The 14,183-nt window shown below is 50.8% G+C and overlaps 9 protein-coding genes across 9 annotated transcripts in view; 4 read left to right on the plus strand and 5 right to left on the minus strand.

Moving 5' to 3' along the window:
- Positions 1-1,264, minus strand: part of CweA (putative GPI anchored protein) — a 3,994-nt gene extending 2,730 nt beyond the window's left edge. Inside the window, exon 1 of the mRNA XM_024812688.1 lies at positions 39-1,264. Coding sequence (XP_024671914.1) covers positions 39-650 — 612 coding nt within the window. The 5' untranslated portion in view covers positions 651-1,264. The remainder of the gene's footprint in view (positions 1-38) is intronic.
- BDW47DRAFT_32600 (uncharacterized protein) lies at positions 1,063-1,491 on the minus strand. Its single transcript, XM_024818758.1, has one exon. The coding sequence runs from the start codon at positions 1,456-1,458 to the stop codon at positions 1,219-1,221; it is 240 nt and encodes a 79-aa protein (XP_024671915.1). The 5' UTR covers positions 1,459-1,491; the 3' UTR covers positions 1,063-1,218.
- A 55-nt stretch (positions 1,492-1,546) lies between these two features.
- Positions 1,547-2,820, minus strand: BDW47DRAFT_106023 (uncharacterized protein). Its single transcript, XM_024812689.1, has one exon. The coding sequence runs from the start codon at positions 2,409-2,411 to the stop codon at positions 1,824-1,826; it is 588 nt and encodes a 195-aa protein (XP_024671916.1). The 5' UTR covers positions 2,412-2,820; the 3' UTR covers positions 1,547-1,823.
- A 420-nt stretch (positions 2,821-3,240) lies between these two features.
- On the plus strand, positions 3,241-4,027 carry BDW47DRAFT_106024 (uncharacterized protein). The gene has a single exon (XM_024812690.1). It carries the CDS (start codon positions 3,259-3,261, stop codon positions 3,793-3,795), a length of 537 nt encoding a protein of 178 aa, XP_024671917.1. The 5' UTR covers positions 3,241-3,258; the 3' UTR covers positions 3,796-4,027.
- Positions 4,028-5,022: 995 nt separating this feature from the next.
- BDW47DRAFT_32607 (GNAT family N-acetyltransferase) lies at positions 5,023-5,920 on the plus strand. The gene is made up of 2 exons (XM_024818759.1): positions 5,023-5,476; positions 5,595-5,920. Exons 1-2 carry the CDS (start codon positions 5,065-5,067, stop codon positions 5,846-5,848), a joined length of 666 nt encoding a protein of 221 aa, XP_024671918.1. The 5' UTR covers positions 5,023-5,064; the 3' UTR covers positions 5,849-5,920.
- A 1,353-nt stretch (positions 5,921-7,273) lies between these two features.
- On the plus strand, positions 7,274-8,226 carry BDW47DRAFT_125894 (acyl-CoA N-acyltransferase; the record flags this gene model as incomplete). Its single annotated transcript, XM_024816461.1, has 3 exons — positions 7,274-7,387; positions 7,520-8,051; positions 8,153-8,226. 3 exons carry the CDS (start codon positions 7,274-7,276, stop codon positions 8,224-8,226), a joined length of 720 nt encoding a protein of 239 aa, XP_024671919.1.
- Positions 8,227-9,053: 827 nt separating this feature from the next.
- On the minus strand, positions 9,054-9,794 carry BDW47DRAFT_131777 (N,O-diacetylmuramidase; the record flags this gene model as incomplete). Its single annotated transcript, XM_024817393.1, has 2 exons — positions 9,054-9,587; positions 9,651-9,794. The coding sequence occupies 2 exons, from the start codon at positions 9,792-9,794 to the stop codon at positions 9,054-9,056; spliced, it is 678 nt and encodes a 225-aa protein (XP_024671920.1).
- A 996-nt stretch (positions 9,795-10,790) lies between these two features.
- Positions 10,791-11,275, minus strand: BDW47DRAFT_125896 (uncharacterized protein; the record flags this gene model as incomplete). Its single annotated transcript, XM_024816462.1, has 3 exons — positions 10,791-10,847; positions 10,920-11,011; positions 11,092-11,275. 3 exons carry the CDS (start codon positions 11,273-11,275, stop codon positions 10,791-10,793), a joined length of 333 nt encoding a protein of 110 aa, XP_024671921.1.
- Positions 11,276-12,708: 1,433 nt separating this feature from the next.
- BDW47DRAFT_125897 (glycoside hydrolase family 71 protein) lies at positions 12,709-14,139 on the plus strand (the record flags this gene model as incomplete). The annotated part of the gene is made up of 2 exons (XM_024816463.1): positions 12,709-12,792; positions 12,844-14,139. The coding sequence occupies 2 exons, from the start codon at positions 12,709-12,711 to the stop codon at positions 14,137-14,139; spliced, it is 1,380 nt and encodes a 459-aa protein (XP_024671922.1).
- Positions 14,140-14,183: the final 44 nt, after the last annotated feature.

Consider the following 14,183-nt stretch of genomic DNA (forward strand, 5'->3'; position numbering starts at 1 on the left):
AATTCATCATAGTCGATATGGTGATCGTCCTTCGCGACGTCGTTGACTTCAGATTCGAATTCATTCTCGGAATCGTAGCTGGCACTGTTACCACTATCAGAACCCCCAGGACCCCCGATGACGGAATCGCCCTGGCGCCTCGCATGACGTCGATAATGGATCGGGATTATCCCATCGTTCACTTCGGAGTCGAACTCGCTGTCGAAACTCAAGTCGGCGGCATTGCCAACGTCGGACCCCGACGTGCCCCCAATAGCCGTATTGCCTTCTTGGCGCTTCTTCATTGCGAGAGGGATGGGCGCCAGCAAGGGCTCCGGGAAAGGATCCGAGAACCCTTCCTCGACCTCGTTGTGGACGGGGTGTGGGTGGTAGTCGGTGGTCTTGTCGACGTCGACCCCATGATCATCAACCTGCGCGTCGTTGACTTTAGAAGAAAACTCCGACTCGAAATCAATGCTGGCGCTGTTGCCCGAGTCGCTTCCGCTCGGCCCTCCAATCACTGTATTGCCGCTTGGCACATATTCCACATGATGGCGGCGGACGTTGCTCGCCCCATTCACCTGAGCAGGTCCTCGGATGCCCTCCTGAGCCTGCGCCAAAGCCGCTGCGGCGAGCAAGGCCACGGGCACACCACCTACAAATCCTTTCATGGTGAGGTAATCGTCGGAAGTTTCCCGTACGCTGCAAAAGAAATAGTTTATAAAAGAGCGACTTGGGCCGTTGGCCAAACGAAAATATCAGATCAAACACGTCCACGCAGAAGAGAAAACACGCAAAGAGGACCTCAACGATTCAATAGGCTGACGATGGGACAGATGACCGATCGGGTTGCTGGACCTTTTATCCTGCTTTCCCTTTTTCCATATTCCCTGGAAGCATGCCACATCACAACCAGGAGGAAGTAAACAAACATCCCGGGCATTTTTGTGCCTTGCAAATCAGCAGGAGAATGGATGATCACGCCCCAGAGACGAGTAAACATCACCAGCGACGCCTGATCGCGATCTCCGCCGTTATGGCGGGTCGCATTCCAAACTTTGGGATGATGCGGACCCGAACTAGTTCTCTCAAGTCGCGGACCATGGTCCAATTCTCTCTCCCTGTGAGCTTGCATCAGTACCATAGCACAGGGGCTGAGGATCGCAGGAGGTCATTCCAGGTTCAGGGACCGCGAATGGAAGAAAGAATGTCACCCCCTTTCGAGTGAATCATTCGACACTACAGAAAGCCACAGTACGTGAAAATTTCAGACATTACTGCAGAAAAAAAAATTGCATTCATGACACTCAATACGAATTGTGTTTTTAAAGCAAAACAATAAAGAAAAGGTATGTATCCCGTCATCGACATTCCCCCCTCATCGCCCTCACTGAAGAGGACCCAACGAGAGGCGAACTTCCTATCAAGGAGTGATTTATTCTCCAGAACGGATCGATCCGTAGACCGAAGGCAACACATCGCCGTGGGTAAAGACTGGACGATGGTCGTGGCATGTTCCGTGAAGCTTTTTCGATGTGAAGAAGAAAAGGAAAAAGAAAGAAGGGGAGCGAGAGGAATGCGGCGCTTCTTATACGTGCGGTGGAGAGCCGCTCGGGGCGACCATTCTTCCGAAGCTAGCCGACGGACACCTCAGGCAGTTTTGTTCGTCCCCCATAATTTGTCACCCGGCATTCTTATTCCATGCATAACTATTATCGCGGTGCATTTCTCTATGGGAGACCGGGACACCTTCGATTTGATCTCTTCTATTGTACTGTAGTAAACGACTGTACACATCTCTCTCCCTCCCGTGTCTTAAGGCTGTACAACCAGACCCCTTAGGTCTAGAAAATGACATCCCACGCTCGTGGAATGTCCTGGTGCTCATGATTCGACTTCCATACGCCCCCTCCCACGGCCACTGAGATGCCCAGCGCCACCGCGACCATGCACCCTAGCGTCACAATCGCGATAGCCACCTTGGTTGCCAACCGTTGTCGTCGCGATAGTCCACGCAGACAGTCACAGTGTCGCCTTTTCTGGGCCCAGAGCTGAGACCCCCGATTGTCCCCGGTCACCAAGCCCTGTTCGGCGTCGGTGAAGCTGGACGGGCGGCTTGTTTTGGTCTGTGCGCCCAGATTCCGTATTGACTGCTTGATGCTTGCGTGTCGGTAGAAGGGCGAGCAAGGCTTCGCATTGAGCGTGGGGTCGTAGTCCAGTTCCAGCGGCGTCAATGTGACCGTTGTTGTCCTGGTCCTGGATCTTTTAGGGGCGGGCGTTGGGGAGGCTGGTGGGGTGGATCCGGTGGAGGAATCGGTGATTGTCGTTGTAAGAGGGGTATTGATCGGATCAGGGACCGTTGGGAGAGGAGAGTAGGCCTCCTTTGTCCCCGGAAGCTGCGTGGACAGCGCAGCTAGAGCGGGCGGAGGCATGCTTGTGATTGTCGATGGTTCCGATCTCTGAGAGCTAAGTGATTGGAGTGTGTTTAGGTCACACGGAAATACTATGACCTAGACGTTGTAGGCCGGTCGCCATTGGGAGTGAGTGCTTGCCCAGTTGAGAGCGCAGGAGGGCAGTGGATCCGGGTGTCAAGGGCTTGGATGCAGTGTTTTTAATCTATTTTCCTGATGTGTACGAGCAACAGAGGCAGCCTTCAGGGGAGTCACTGAGATCCTGTTTGGCAGAGATTCCTGATATGGCACGTGGCTGCTGCCGCCGCATTCCATTGGAGTTACCGGATCTCGTCACAGCTGGTTCCCTGGGTAATATCTAAAATCACCCTTACCATGCAGGATCAGTACTTCCCAAGTAAGGTTGAACGCAACTTCCCTGCTGGGGATGGGTTATGGAGTATCTCTTTTCCTAATCAGGGTAGGCTTAGTTTATCAGCATGGTTTCAATATTGAAACATTTTTCTATCTTTTCCTAGGTTCAAGATGGAGGATTGTATAAAGCCATCCCTGAGCAATATATATTTTGGAATAGTCATAGTGGTACAGTATACCGAGCAACCTCACACAGAGTAAAGCAATAATTGTAATACTGTATGACCTTAGAGCCTACTATTTGGAATAATCACATCGTGCGTTTATTTTTAGCATACTCACTCAATTATTAGGGACCAGTTACTTCGTAGTTATCTATACTATACCTTACTATGATCTATGGCCCCACGGCCAAATCATATGAGCAAAATGGCAGTACTATCAATATTAACTTTACCCCCGATGAGTGGACACCTACAATCTAGCGGGCAGCACTGTTCATCTCCTTTCGACTATGAAATTTCTCCTTCTCACCCAGGAATCTGATACTCAGCATCAACATGAGATGTCCATCCGTTTGCCCCAGCAACCATCTTTGCAGTGTTCTCCTAACCACATCCTCCCAGATGACCCGAAGCCACGCAAACCCTCTTCGAGGACTCACTCAACCCAATCAAGTCTTCAGATACCAGAAGCCCCTGAACAGGCCCAGAACAGTCGATCCTGTTACCCGGGTCACCCGGGTTGCAATCATGCAAGGCACCTGCCTGCACGAAACAAGGGGTGCTCACTCCAAGGCCACACATTCTTCCTCTTGCATGCATCCCTTGAGTACCTGAAACAATCCTCAATGAAGGGAGTGGAATGTTTTCAAAACTCCACACATCTGGACTGCAGTCGACGAGTCACATTGTGTTTGATACTTTTTTCACTGTCTCAGTGGGAGAATCTAACGATGTCTTCCATCTCTCATCACGACGTGTTCTCTGTGCGGTCAACAGTGCTGCTAGACTTCCGGGGTTTTTCGCTTGTCTATTCGATGCAAGAATAACTAGACGTTACCACCAAATCACCCTTTCATTAATTATACTACGAACTGTTGTCCCGTTCTCGAGTTACATTGCAGTCACGAGATCAGAGACAACCCTAATCCCTCATTTCAAACGTCAACTCGCATTCTAAAGTACCGTTGATCAAACGCTACTATCTACCATAAGTCTATATAGAGATATGAGCGCAGACAAGGATAAATACTATACTATTGACCAGAATGTGAGTTTTTTTTATTTTTATAATACAGTTCGAATATGTAGAAAAAATAAGAAAGTCCACCATACTACTTAGTTTTAATAGTCAGGAAGGAGGCCACATTCTAACTAGTAGTGGTCACTATCTTATCTAATCATGTTGTCCTTGTTTCATCAAGTTCCGTAGGCGCTACTACTTCGTAGTGCGAAGTTTTTCCCTTCCTGGGAAGGTGATATATATGAGATACTACTAAGGTTTAGTAGTTGTAGAGATGCTTACTGACCCAGTATGTGGTCATTATAAATATCTTTTACACATTAACTATCATTTTAGCTAAGATCGTGGAACTGAATCAAATTTCTTGTTGACGGGGAATTATGGTATGTATATCAAATGAATTAACTAGAATATATATACAATGTACCCGTCACTCTTTTCCCAGTACTTCACCTATTATTTATTGATTCATTCAGCAGCAACCTAATAATATATCTCTATCTCCAACACTATATATCTCAATATCACTAATGCAATTGTTTCAATTGTCTGATCTAATCTTAGTCTCATACTCGGTCCATTTGTGGGGACCAAGAGGCGAGTAAGTACTAGGGTTGAGCCACCACAAAACACCTGGCCTAGGCTGCTACTAATTAACGTAGGCCGTGCATGAGTCACTCCACACGTCAGCCTTCTTTGCGCCATAGATTAGTGGAAACAAAATCTGTCCTCTGACATCTCAGTCCGTTAGAAATACAGATACCTATAATAATGGGAATCCATGCGCAGTGATTGGCCAGATCGTGGTATACTACAGACAAGTAGTGCGCACTAACCTCGGACGAAGCTGATGAGACCCCCGCCCGAGCGCGGACCCCCGCCCGAGCGCGGACCCCCGCCAGATCTGATCGAATGACTCTTAACGACTGTTACATTGCGACCGGACTAGTCAGTAGTCGCGCTAGTATATGAGTAGTATTAGTAGTATCTATTCCCGTAGACGCAGTCACAACATCTTCCCACCCGCCCAACACTTAATAGATTCTCGAAGCGCAACAAAACAAGCATCATAAGAATGGGTGTGACCGTCCGCTATGCCACCGAGGCCGACGCCCCGGCGCTAGGCAACATAAACGTCGCCGCGTTCTGCCACCAAGGGTTCAGCATAAACGCCTTCCCAGGCCAGGAGCCCGCCGCTATCCTTCCCCTCAAGATCGCCCGAAGTCTAGACAAACTGGCCGATCCGACCGTGCAAGTCCTGGTCGCCGTGGATGACGACACGCCCGACAAGCGCGTGGTGGGCTACTCACGCTGGACGATTCCCGACGAACCGAGCCCCGTAACACTGAGTGCCGAGGGGCAGAAGACAATCGCGCGGCTCACACGCGGCGAAATGTATCCCGAGGGAACGAAACTCGAGATGATCCAGGAATTCCTTGTCATGATCAAGGAGAAACGGGCGAAGTACTTGCGGGTGTCGGAAATTAGTATGTCTTCGTCTTGCCCCTGTTGGTCTTGTTTGGTTTTTGGTAGAACTAGACTTCTGCGTGGTGGACGATTCATGGATGTGCAATGCGATGGAGAGAGACAGCTGACGGACTCTAGCACTCGACTTCCTAGGCACCCTCCCCGAGTATCAGGGCCGCGGGGTGGGGTCGACTCTACTGCGCTGGGGAATAGAACAGGCAGTTAAGCGCCAGGTGGGAGTATTCCTTGAGGCTACCATGGACGGGTATTCGCTGTACCGCAAGTTCGGATGGCAGGATATGGAGGAAGTGAATATCGAGTTTAGTAGGTGGGGAGGCGAGGGGACCCAGAAGTTTGTGATGATGCGGTTGGACGCACCTTTGCTGAACTAAATAAGGTAGTGTTCCCAAATTTCTCGCAGTGTAACTGTATGTGTACCGCAGAATGCCGGAGGTGAACTAAACGATGAAGAATGATCTTGTTGTCATTTCATATAGCCTTGCGTTGTTCATGTCCATGAAGTAGAATGACAGCGACATCGATTCACGCGCTATGCATGGGTTTATTTAGATACTTTAATAGATCAGTATAGAGTTACTACCTAGACACTTTTTAATAAAGTGTACTGTGCAAGCAGTTAGTATCAAGAGATGACGAAGACGGTTGCGATACTTTATGCTCCGAGGGGAAATGGATGAAACCAACAGATCCCTGTTAAGAAAAACCACGATAATATGGAAAGTACGCAAGTGTCAAGAAAAGGGCACGTATATGCAGAAAACGCAAAAACCCGTTGACACTGGTCTGTAATCAGGCCGCACTATTGACCGATTACAGTCGTCGATCTTTTGCATGTTCCCCACAAGGCCTCTATTTAGCTAGGCATGCTGGCTTGATCCGAGTCCCACGAGCCTGGGAATTAGGATAAAGAGATGGTGGATAAACTAAAGTAGTCAGGTACAGTTGGTTATTCTGCCTAACAATCTTTGGCACTCGGCCATGCCCTACGTTTGTAGGATACCTTATGTCGTACTGAATATAGAGTTACTCAAAAAGTTTCAAAAGTGTCATGATACCAGCCAAGTGGTATTTCCCCTTCTTTTATTGCGACACCTTACTTCCTGTCCTGACCCTCACTCAAAGGCGATGCCCAGCCCACTTTCAGTACGATCAATCAGATCGGATTTACTACGGTTGCTGTTAAACTCGCTTGATGGTTGCTGAATCCCCACGCCTTACTTACCTCAAGAAAATAATAATTTCCAAGAAGCAATGCCATGCGAGTACAAACTGTGTTTGCCAGATTGTAATTCCAATGAGTGAGGCGGGCGGCGGAACGACCTGCCATAGTTGGTTTAGCGGCACACTAGCCCCCGCCCCCGCGCAGCATCTCTCAGCCCTGATTGGACAGGACCTCCGCCTCGAACTGCCAAGATAGGACTAGATAGACGCAATATGCTTCATCTCCAGCGCTGTGACAGGCGTGATCAAGTGATGACTACTACTATCTACATCCCTTATCAACCTGTTCAGTCGGTTACACACACCCCTATGACCAGGTCACGCTCTCCTCCCCACCGCTACTGTCCCTTGCACCGTCCGCCCTATATCACCTCTGGACTCTCCTCCCCTACACAATAGTCTCCGCTCCTCTCCTCTCCTCCCCCACACCATACCATTCGAACCATCTACCCTCCCCACTTTCGTTGACTTAGATGGCGCTATCGCTCGATCCTCTCCGCCACCATTCGCACGTGTACACTATCGCCCTGTCCCAACCCACCCGCAGAGCCAATAGACGTTGATCCGATGACACCATGGCCATCGACATTGTTCTAATGACGGAGCGGGACATCCCCGCCGCCGTAAAGTGCGTGCAGACGGCATTTGCCGAGGATCCGTATTTCTGTTGGTTGTTTACAGCGTCACGGGTACGTCTTGCAGACCTTGCTTCATATACCTACCATTCATCCATACACATACATATAATCTCCATAAACCACACCATAAATAAAGGTAAATTATAGAAAACATGAATTAAAAACAAGAAATCAAAAAAATAGTACAACATCGACCGCAACGCCGCCTCTCTAACCGCGCACTTCCAATACGGCCTCAACTGCAACGCCCCAATGTACATTGCGCTCCAGCAATCCAGCACGCCCGACAAACCCGCCCGCATCGTCGGCGTCAGCTGGTGGTTCCCGCCCCCGCCCGCCGCCTCCACCTGGACAACCTTGGCGCAAGACTGGCTGCTGTCCGCGCGCCAGCTCGTCTTCAACATCCGGTTTGGCGGCCGCGGCGGGCTCAACCTACGCCGCTACCGGCTGTGGAAGGCGCTGCAGCGGGATGCGCACGCGAAGCTGTGGACGGACCCGCGGGGGTACTACTTCTGCAATGTGTTGGCGGTGGATGAGGCTGCGCGCGGGATGGGCGTCGGACGGAAACTGGTGGAGGTGGTGACGCGCAGGGCGGATCAGGAGGGTCGGCCGTGCTATCTGGAGAGTTCGCGCGGGATGCCGAATTTGGTAATTTATGGGCGATTGGGGTTTGAGGTTTTTGGGGAGGTGGATTGTGTGGATGGGGAGGATGTGTGTAAGGTTTGTTCTCTCTTTTCCTTCTTTCCTTTTTCTTTCCCTTTCTCACCCTTCTCTGTTACGCTTGGGTGTGTATTGGATGGTGCTAACCGGTGGTAGCTCTATTGCATGGTGAGGCAGCCGAAGGTGAAGGCTTAGCTGGGGAGAAGATCATGACTTATGACTTTACGTGATGCACTTTGGGTTTGATTTCTGTAACTGGCAGCTACTAAATTGTTTGATCATAGCTTAAGATGGATACTAATGATAGGAGTTTCACTTTTTTATTCCCCGCAATGCTATAGAATATGGAAAGTTAGAGTTGGCAGATCAGTGACATGAAACGTACCACTGCATCAGGTCATGTAGATCATCATTAATGATGGTTTGTGTCCATAAAAAGAGTCTGGAGGATCTTCAACCAGCGAAGCTAGGACATAATGACAGATGGAAGATCGTCTTAACGTGGATCTGGCTATATTGATCTCCGCATGGTATCACTTCCTAGTATGAAGCATATATATGAAAAATGATAGACAAACTAAAGAATGAATGGTTAATAGATTGAAGCACTGCATACACTCTAAGTAAAGAATGGCTCAAAAAGCAAGTAGCTATATCATCTTTATAGCATAAGAATAGGGCTAGGTCTACATGCCCTAAGCCATCGCATTGACTGGAAGAACGCCACCTTCTACCACTCATTCAGCTCCTGTAACAATACAAATGTCTTAATCAATAGTCTTCCGTAAACCTCAGGTGGCAGCATGACCTCCACTCTAGAACGTCGCATGGGATCGCCGACGGAGGCCCGATTGTGGCTGAATTGGCGGCTGGGCATTCTGGGATAGGAGGCTTGGTGATTGTAACTTTTCCTCCTTAGCTCCACTTTCAATATCTTTTAGGTAGATGTGATGGATTAATTCAATTCTGCCAACAAGCGATAGAACCAGCTAGATACATTATCCACTCGCAAGTCCTCCCCTATACAGGATCCCAGTCCGTACAAGTCATAACCAGACTAACCACCCTTGGCGAACTTCTTCAGCAAGGTCTCATCGCCATTCCACACCTCGGAGTCACCACCATACGCATACGCGTTCGAGTTCTGCCAGAACGACTGGAATTCCCATCCAGCGGGCAGGGCGCCCACGGCGCTGGCGTACCGCGCCACCACAAGCGGGCACTCGCCGAACTTGTCGCTGTTGCCCGTGCAGGTCGTCCACCAGTCGGTGGTGGTGTAGATCATGGGCTCGCGACCCGCCTTCGCCTTGTAAGTGGCGACGAAGTCGGAGATCCAGTCGACCATGGCCGACGCGCTGAGCCCGAAGCACGTATCGCCCGACGGGGCGTACTCGATGTCGAGCATGCCCGGGAGCGTGATCCCGTCGTTGGACCAGCCGCCGCCGTTTTTGAGGAAGAACTCAGCTTGCTCGGCACCGCTGCTGGAGTCGGGGTGAGCGAAGTGGTAGCCGCCTCGGATGATGTTGGCGCCGGTCGCGCCGTTGTAGTGCGTCGTGAAGGACTTGTCAACGAAGGTGGTGCCTTCGGTCGCCTGTATACTTATGTCTTAGTATGTGTGTGCAGGGTTAGAGGCTGGAAGAACGGGGAGACAGACCTTGATCATGACGAACCGCGCGCCATCGGCGTAGGCCCCCGCGAAGTCGACATTGGACTGGTAGTTCGAGATATCGAAGCCTTGCACGCCAGCGTAGGCCACGCGGGCGCCGGCCAGGAGGGAGAGAAGAGCCGTGGACTTCATGGTGTGTAGATTAGAAGTATTCTTGGGAAACTGGGAGTTAAAGGAAGATGAGGGGGAAATAACTGGGATGCCAGTCCGTATTTATGTCTGCGCACTGGGTCCATTTCTTCGTGTTGTTCGTGTTGTTCGTGTTTCTTGGTCTCCTTCTTCATGGCCGTCATATCAGGGCTTGTTTCACCACGCGACGGCGGCCGGATCCGATTAGCTCGGCTGGGCTTGGGTCGTATCGCCAGTAGACAGCACAACGCAGCTAACTGCTTGGACCGTGCAGCGCTAGGAAACACGGAGGTATAGCCCAGACCCTGATTGGCGTGACCGATAATCAGGTGCATGTTTAGTCGGGATTAGTGGGGTCCTGCCAATTACTTTGGAGACTGTCTGTTCTTCACCCCGGATAAGTGTTAGTCGGGATCCACATATTCTCCTTCATCAATTGCCCAAATTACATGCTTCGACGCCACGACGCCACGCGACGGAGACGATACGCCTTCACATTTAGTTTGCTCCGGGCATTGATGGGAGACCTGGTCAATTGGGTACGTCGGGGTACTACGACGGCGAAGAAGCCGCGGCTCAGCCGTACAATGCATGAAAACGGCTCCAAGCGACTCGAATGGCCATCCTGGCGAATAGAATTGCGAGCTAGATCTGGAAGTGGATGAATACGAAGGCCTGGAGTGTTCTTCGTTTCGTTTCTATACGGAGTAGTCTCGGGATTTTTGTGCTCCGAATGGAACTAATTGCCCGGTGTACATCAATATTCGGTACATTGACATGGTATAGGACGACATGGAAACTGACTTGGCTGTTCCCCGTAGGAAGGACCCCTGCCCCTTGCGAGACCAGAATCCCACAGCCGCGACACAGATCATGATCGCAACAACAAACATAAGAAAGCTGATGATGATTAGTATTATCGTAACATTCGTCATGCGTAAGTCTCTCCGAACAGATTGGTTCAGGACCCGACCACTGACGCATAATCTAGAAGTTCCCCTAGATAATCGAGCCAAGGCCAATGCATGGCAGCTGGAGGCCGACAGCGTCCTCGTCCTATACAAATCGAGATTAGCACATGCATGTGTTTAGCGTGGAGGATAAACCGGAAATACGACAAGCACATACCGCAGATCCACCGCTCTTTTGGCAGCAGGCAACATTCTGCTTGCACTCCTGGTTGAGCAGATCTTGGACACCAAGGAGAAGGAGGATATTCACTACAGGAGTCAAAGCATCAGTAACCATTCTAGTAAACGAATGGAAGCAAATCAGATGGAGAAGAACAGGAGGGACCCACAGCTCAAATCTAGTTTGGAGCAGCCGGAGAAAAGGCCAACTCCCTGCGAGCCAGCGCCGGCTCCGAGCACGTCAGAGACAACGCCGCTGTTGACTTTGGTGTCGTCACCAGTGTACGTAGCGTCGTTGCAGCAGGACAGCCGGGCCTTGTCGCCGCATCTCTGCCGGGCCTGTTCGACGGTCATTCCATCTGGGCTGGGTGGAGGATGTTGCCTGGTCGTTGCTGAGCAAGTTCGTCCTGGGAGAGTGCGACAGCGGCGGCGGCCATGAGGGCACCGAGGGCAATGAGAGTAAACTGCATCTTTTTTTGCTTGTGCTATTTTGCAGTTCTACTATTGAGAGGAGAAAAAAAGATGGAAGGATGAGTGGGAGAGAAGAAAGAGTGTGTTAGGCAAGAAGGCAGCTATATACGGGGGACGACCTGTCGTCGCGTCGTGACCAAATTTGACACACGACACTGTAGAACCAAGGAGCTACATTGCAGTGCTAGGAGCACCCGGGGTTTTGGTCCCCTGCGCCGTTTTCGACTCAGTTGCGAAGGGGGCGCCGTATCCGAATGTGTGGACTCAGGAGCTGCGACATGTAACCCAGTCTCCAGTGGAGAAAATCTTTGATATCGCCCAGCATCTGGGGGGTTCGGATTCAAAGGTGGAGTAGCCCTAGTGCTGAAGACGAGGAACAGAGTCATCGACTTAGGAAAAGGGTATCGTACCAGGTTTTTCAGGACATCGAGTTCCTCCCTTGCTTGGATGTCGCAGTGTCATTTACTTGCTTGACTTGGGCCAACCCTCCCTTTGGCTTTCCTTATCTCGTATGCTATATTACCAAGCATCATACCCCGTCTTGGATGATCATTTTGTTGATCTTGTGGGTTGTATGTTATTCTATGCCGAATGTTCGCAAGCTCCATTTGGTTCGCAAAGTTTAGGCCGAACACACCGAGCTTTAACCTCTGGGATGTTATAACCAGACAAAAGAATGTTTGAAGAACGCGACAATGACCAGCACCAGGTTTTGGCAGACAACCAAACTTCTTAGAACAATGCTCAAGTCAAAAGTTGGATAACCCTGGTAGAGACAGTTGAATTGTGACTCGTCAGTGTTACCACTGACTCCTTCAGCAATGATCCTTATCTCTTGTAGATTTCAATTGGAACATTCCGTCACACCGGACACAATGTCATGACGGAAACTTTTGAGGAGGATTCGAATGCCGTTAAAAGGGCAGATTTCCTGCTTTGACCAAGAGCAAAACGAGCCAATGTCTGCATGAGTTAGGAGAGTGTTGTGAGATAGTGGCACGGTTCCACATGTCCTTTCGAATGAACTCGCGTACATACTGGCGGTGTGTGTGAGATGGAGATAATCTTTTGTGATCTGAAGTCAACAGCACTCGACATGTCACAGTGGAGACAGCAAAGCGCTAGGTTGCCCGCATCGCAAGCGCAGTAGCCACTCAATATATAGATGCATCTATCCAGGAAGCATTGGCGTGGTCGAGAAAAAGACCGCTGCCTAGTGCGCCTGCGTAGTAAAAAGCGTGGAATCTCCTGTGCAATTCAATGCGCCCAAGTGTTCTTCTTGCAGCTCGTCCCTGCCGTTCCTGTCAGTTGCGGCCATGGTATCTGTGCTTCAGATCGTTGTGATACTGGCATGGGCGTTCGCACAAGCCGAGTCCAAGGCAGTGTTTGCCCATTTTATGGTATCTCCCACACCACTTGCGGTTCAATTGACAAATCTAACACTCGAACAGACAGGCAATGCAGAGAACTACACAGCGGAGGACTGGCAAAAGGACATCTCCCTCGCCAAGAAAGCTACCATCGATGCTTTCGCCCTGAACATGGGCATGAACGATCTGCATCCTGACTCGCTTTCTAAGGCATTCTCCACGGCCAAAGACCAGGACTTCAAGCTCTTCTTCTCCTTCGACTATGCCAGCAACGGCAGCTGGCCGCGGGAGCGCGTCACCGACCTATTAAAGCAGTACAAGGACCACTCGGCTTACTACCAGCACAAGGCGCAGCCATTCGTATCAACCTTCGAGGGATTCGACAAGGCCTCCGACTGGAAGAGCATCAAGAAAGAAATTGATTGCTTCTTCGTCCCGGATTGGAGCGCCGTCGAGCCTCACAAAGCCGCCCGTCACAGCGTTGTTGATGGCCTGTTCAACTGGAATGCTTGGCCCGAGGGCCCGCGCGCCATCAACACCACCGTGGACGAAGACTTTTTGGATGCGCTCGACGGCCGCAGCTACATGATGCCCGTGTCGCCCTGGTTCTACACAAATCTGCCCGGCTTCGACAAGAACTGGGTCTGGCGCGGCGACAACCTCTGGCACGACCGGTGGCAGCAGGTGTTCCAGCTGCAGCCCGACTTCGTGCAGATAATTACCTGGAACGACTTTGGTGAATCCCATTATATTGGACCTCTGAATGACGCCCGTTCCGTGGTTTTCGGGCCTGAGAAGGGTGACGCGCCGTTTGATTACGCGAGAAATATGGAGCATGATGGCTGGCGCACGCTGTTGCCATACCTCGTGAGCCAGTACAAGTCTCCCGAGAACAAGACAACGCTGGCTATCGCTGAAGAGACCGTCGTTTCTTGGTATCGGCTTCATCCGGGCAAGGCCTGTCGCGCTGGTGGTACGAGGGGAAATGCGCCGGACCATAGGCAGAAGGAATATCCGGCGTCGGAGATTCTCGAGGACCGCATTTTCTACTCTGCGGTTTTGAATTCCAATGCGAATTTGTCAGTGAAGGTTGGCGATGACCCATCGACTGCCCGGTGGGAGTCTGTCCCTGAGAATGGTAAGGGTATCTACCACGGGAGTGTTCCATTTCAGAGCACCGGGCGCGTGGAGGTTGCTGTGACGCGGCACGGAAAAGAAGTGGCAACTATGCGGGGCGAGCCGATCACGTCGAAATGCCCTGACAGTGACAAGGGACTGCAAAACTGGAATGCATGGGTGGGACAGTCAGGATCTGCGAGTGTGCGTGTTCCTTGGGAAATCTTCGCTGTTGCTGTTTTGCTGGTGAGCTTGGTGTAATTAGCATCGAGCAGCGACTCGATCAACGACGAGGGACAAGTGGC

This window comes from Aspergillus candidus (assembly GCF_002847045.1).
Source record: "Aspergillus candidus strain CBS 102.13 unplaced genomic scaffold BDW47scaffold_23, whole genome shotgun sequence".
NCBI lineage: Eukaryota > Fungi > Ascomycota > Eurotiomycetes > Eurotiales > Aspergillaceae > Aspergillus > Aspergillus candidus.

Excerpts from the sequence above, each read along its gene's own strand:
- BDW47DRAFT_106024 (XM_024812690.1), top strand. The coding sequence starts at position 3,259 with ATGAAATTTCTCCTTCTCACCCAGGAATCTGATACTCAGCATCAACAT.
- BDW47DRAFT_106023 (XM_024812689.1), bottom strand. The coding sequence starts at position 2,411 with ATGCCTCCGCCCGCTCTAGCTGCGCTGTCCACGCAGCTTCCGGGGACA.
- BDW47DRAFT_32607 (XM_024818759.1), top strand. The coding sequence starts at position 5,065 with ATGGGTGTGACCGTCCGCTATGCCACCGAGGCCGACGCCCCGGCGCTA. Across the intron at positions 5,477-5,594 it reads CTTGCGGGTGTCGGAAATTA|CACTCGACTTCCTAGGCACC; the intron begins GTATGTCTTCGT and ends GACGGACTCTAG.
- BDW47DRAFT_32600 (XM_024818758.1), bottom strand. The coding sequence starts at position 1,458 with ATGTGTTGCCTTCGGTCTACGGATCGATCCGTTCTGGAGAATAAATCA.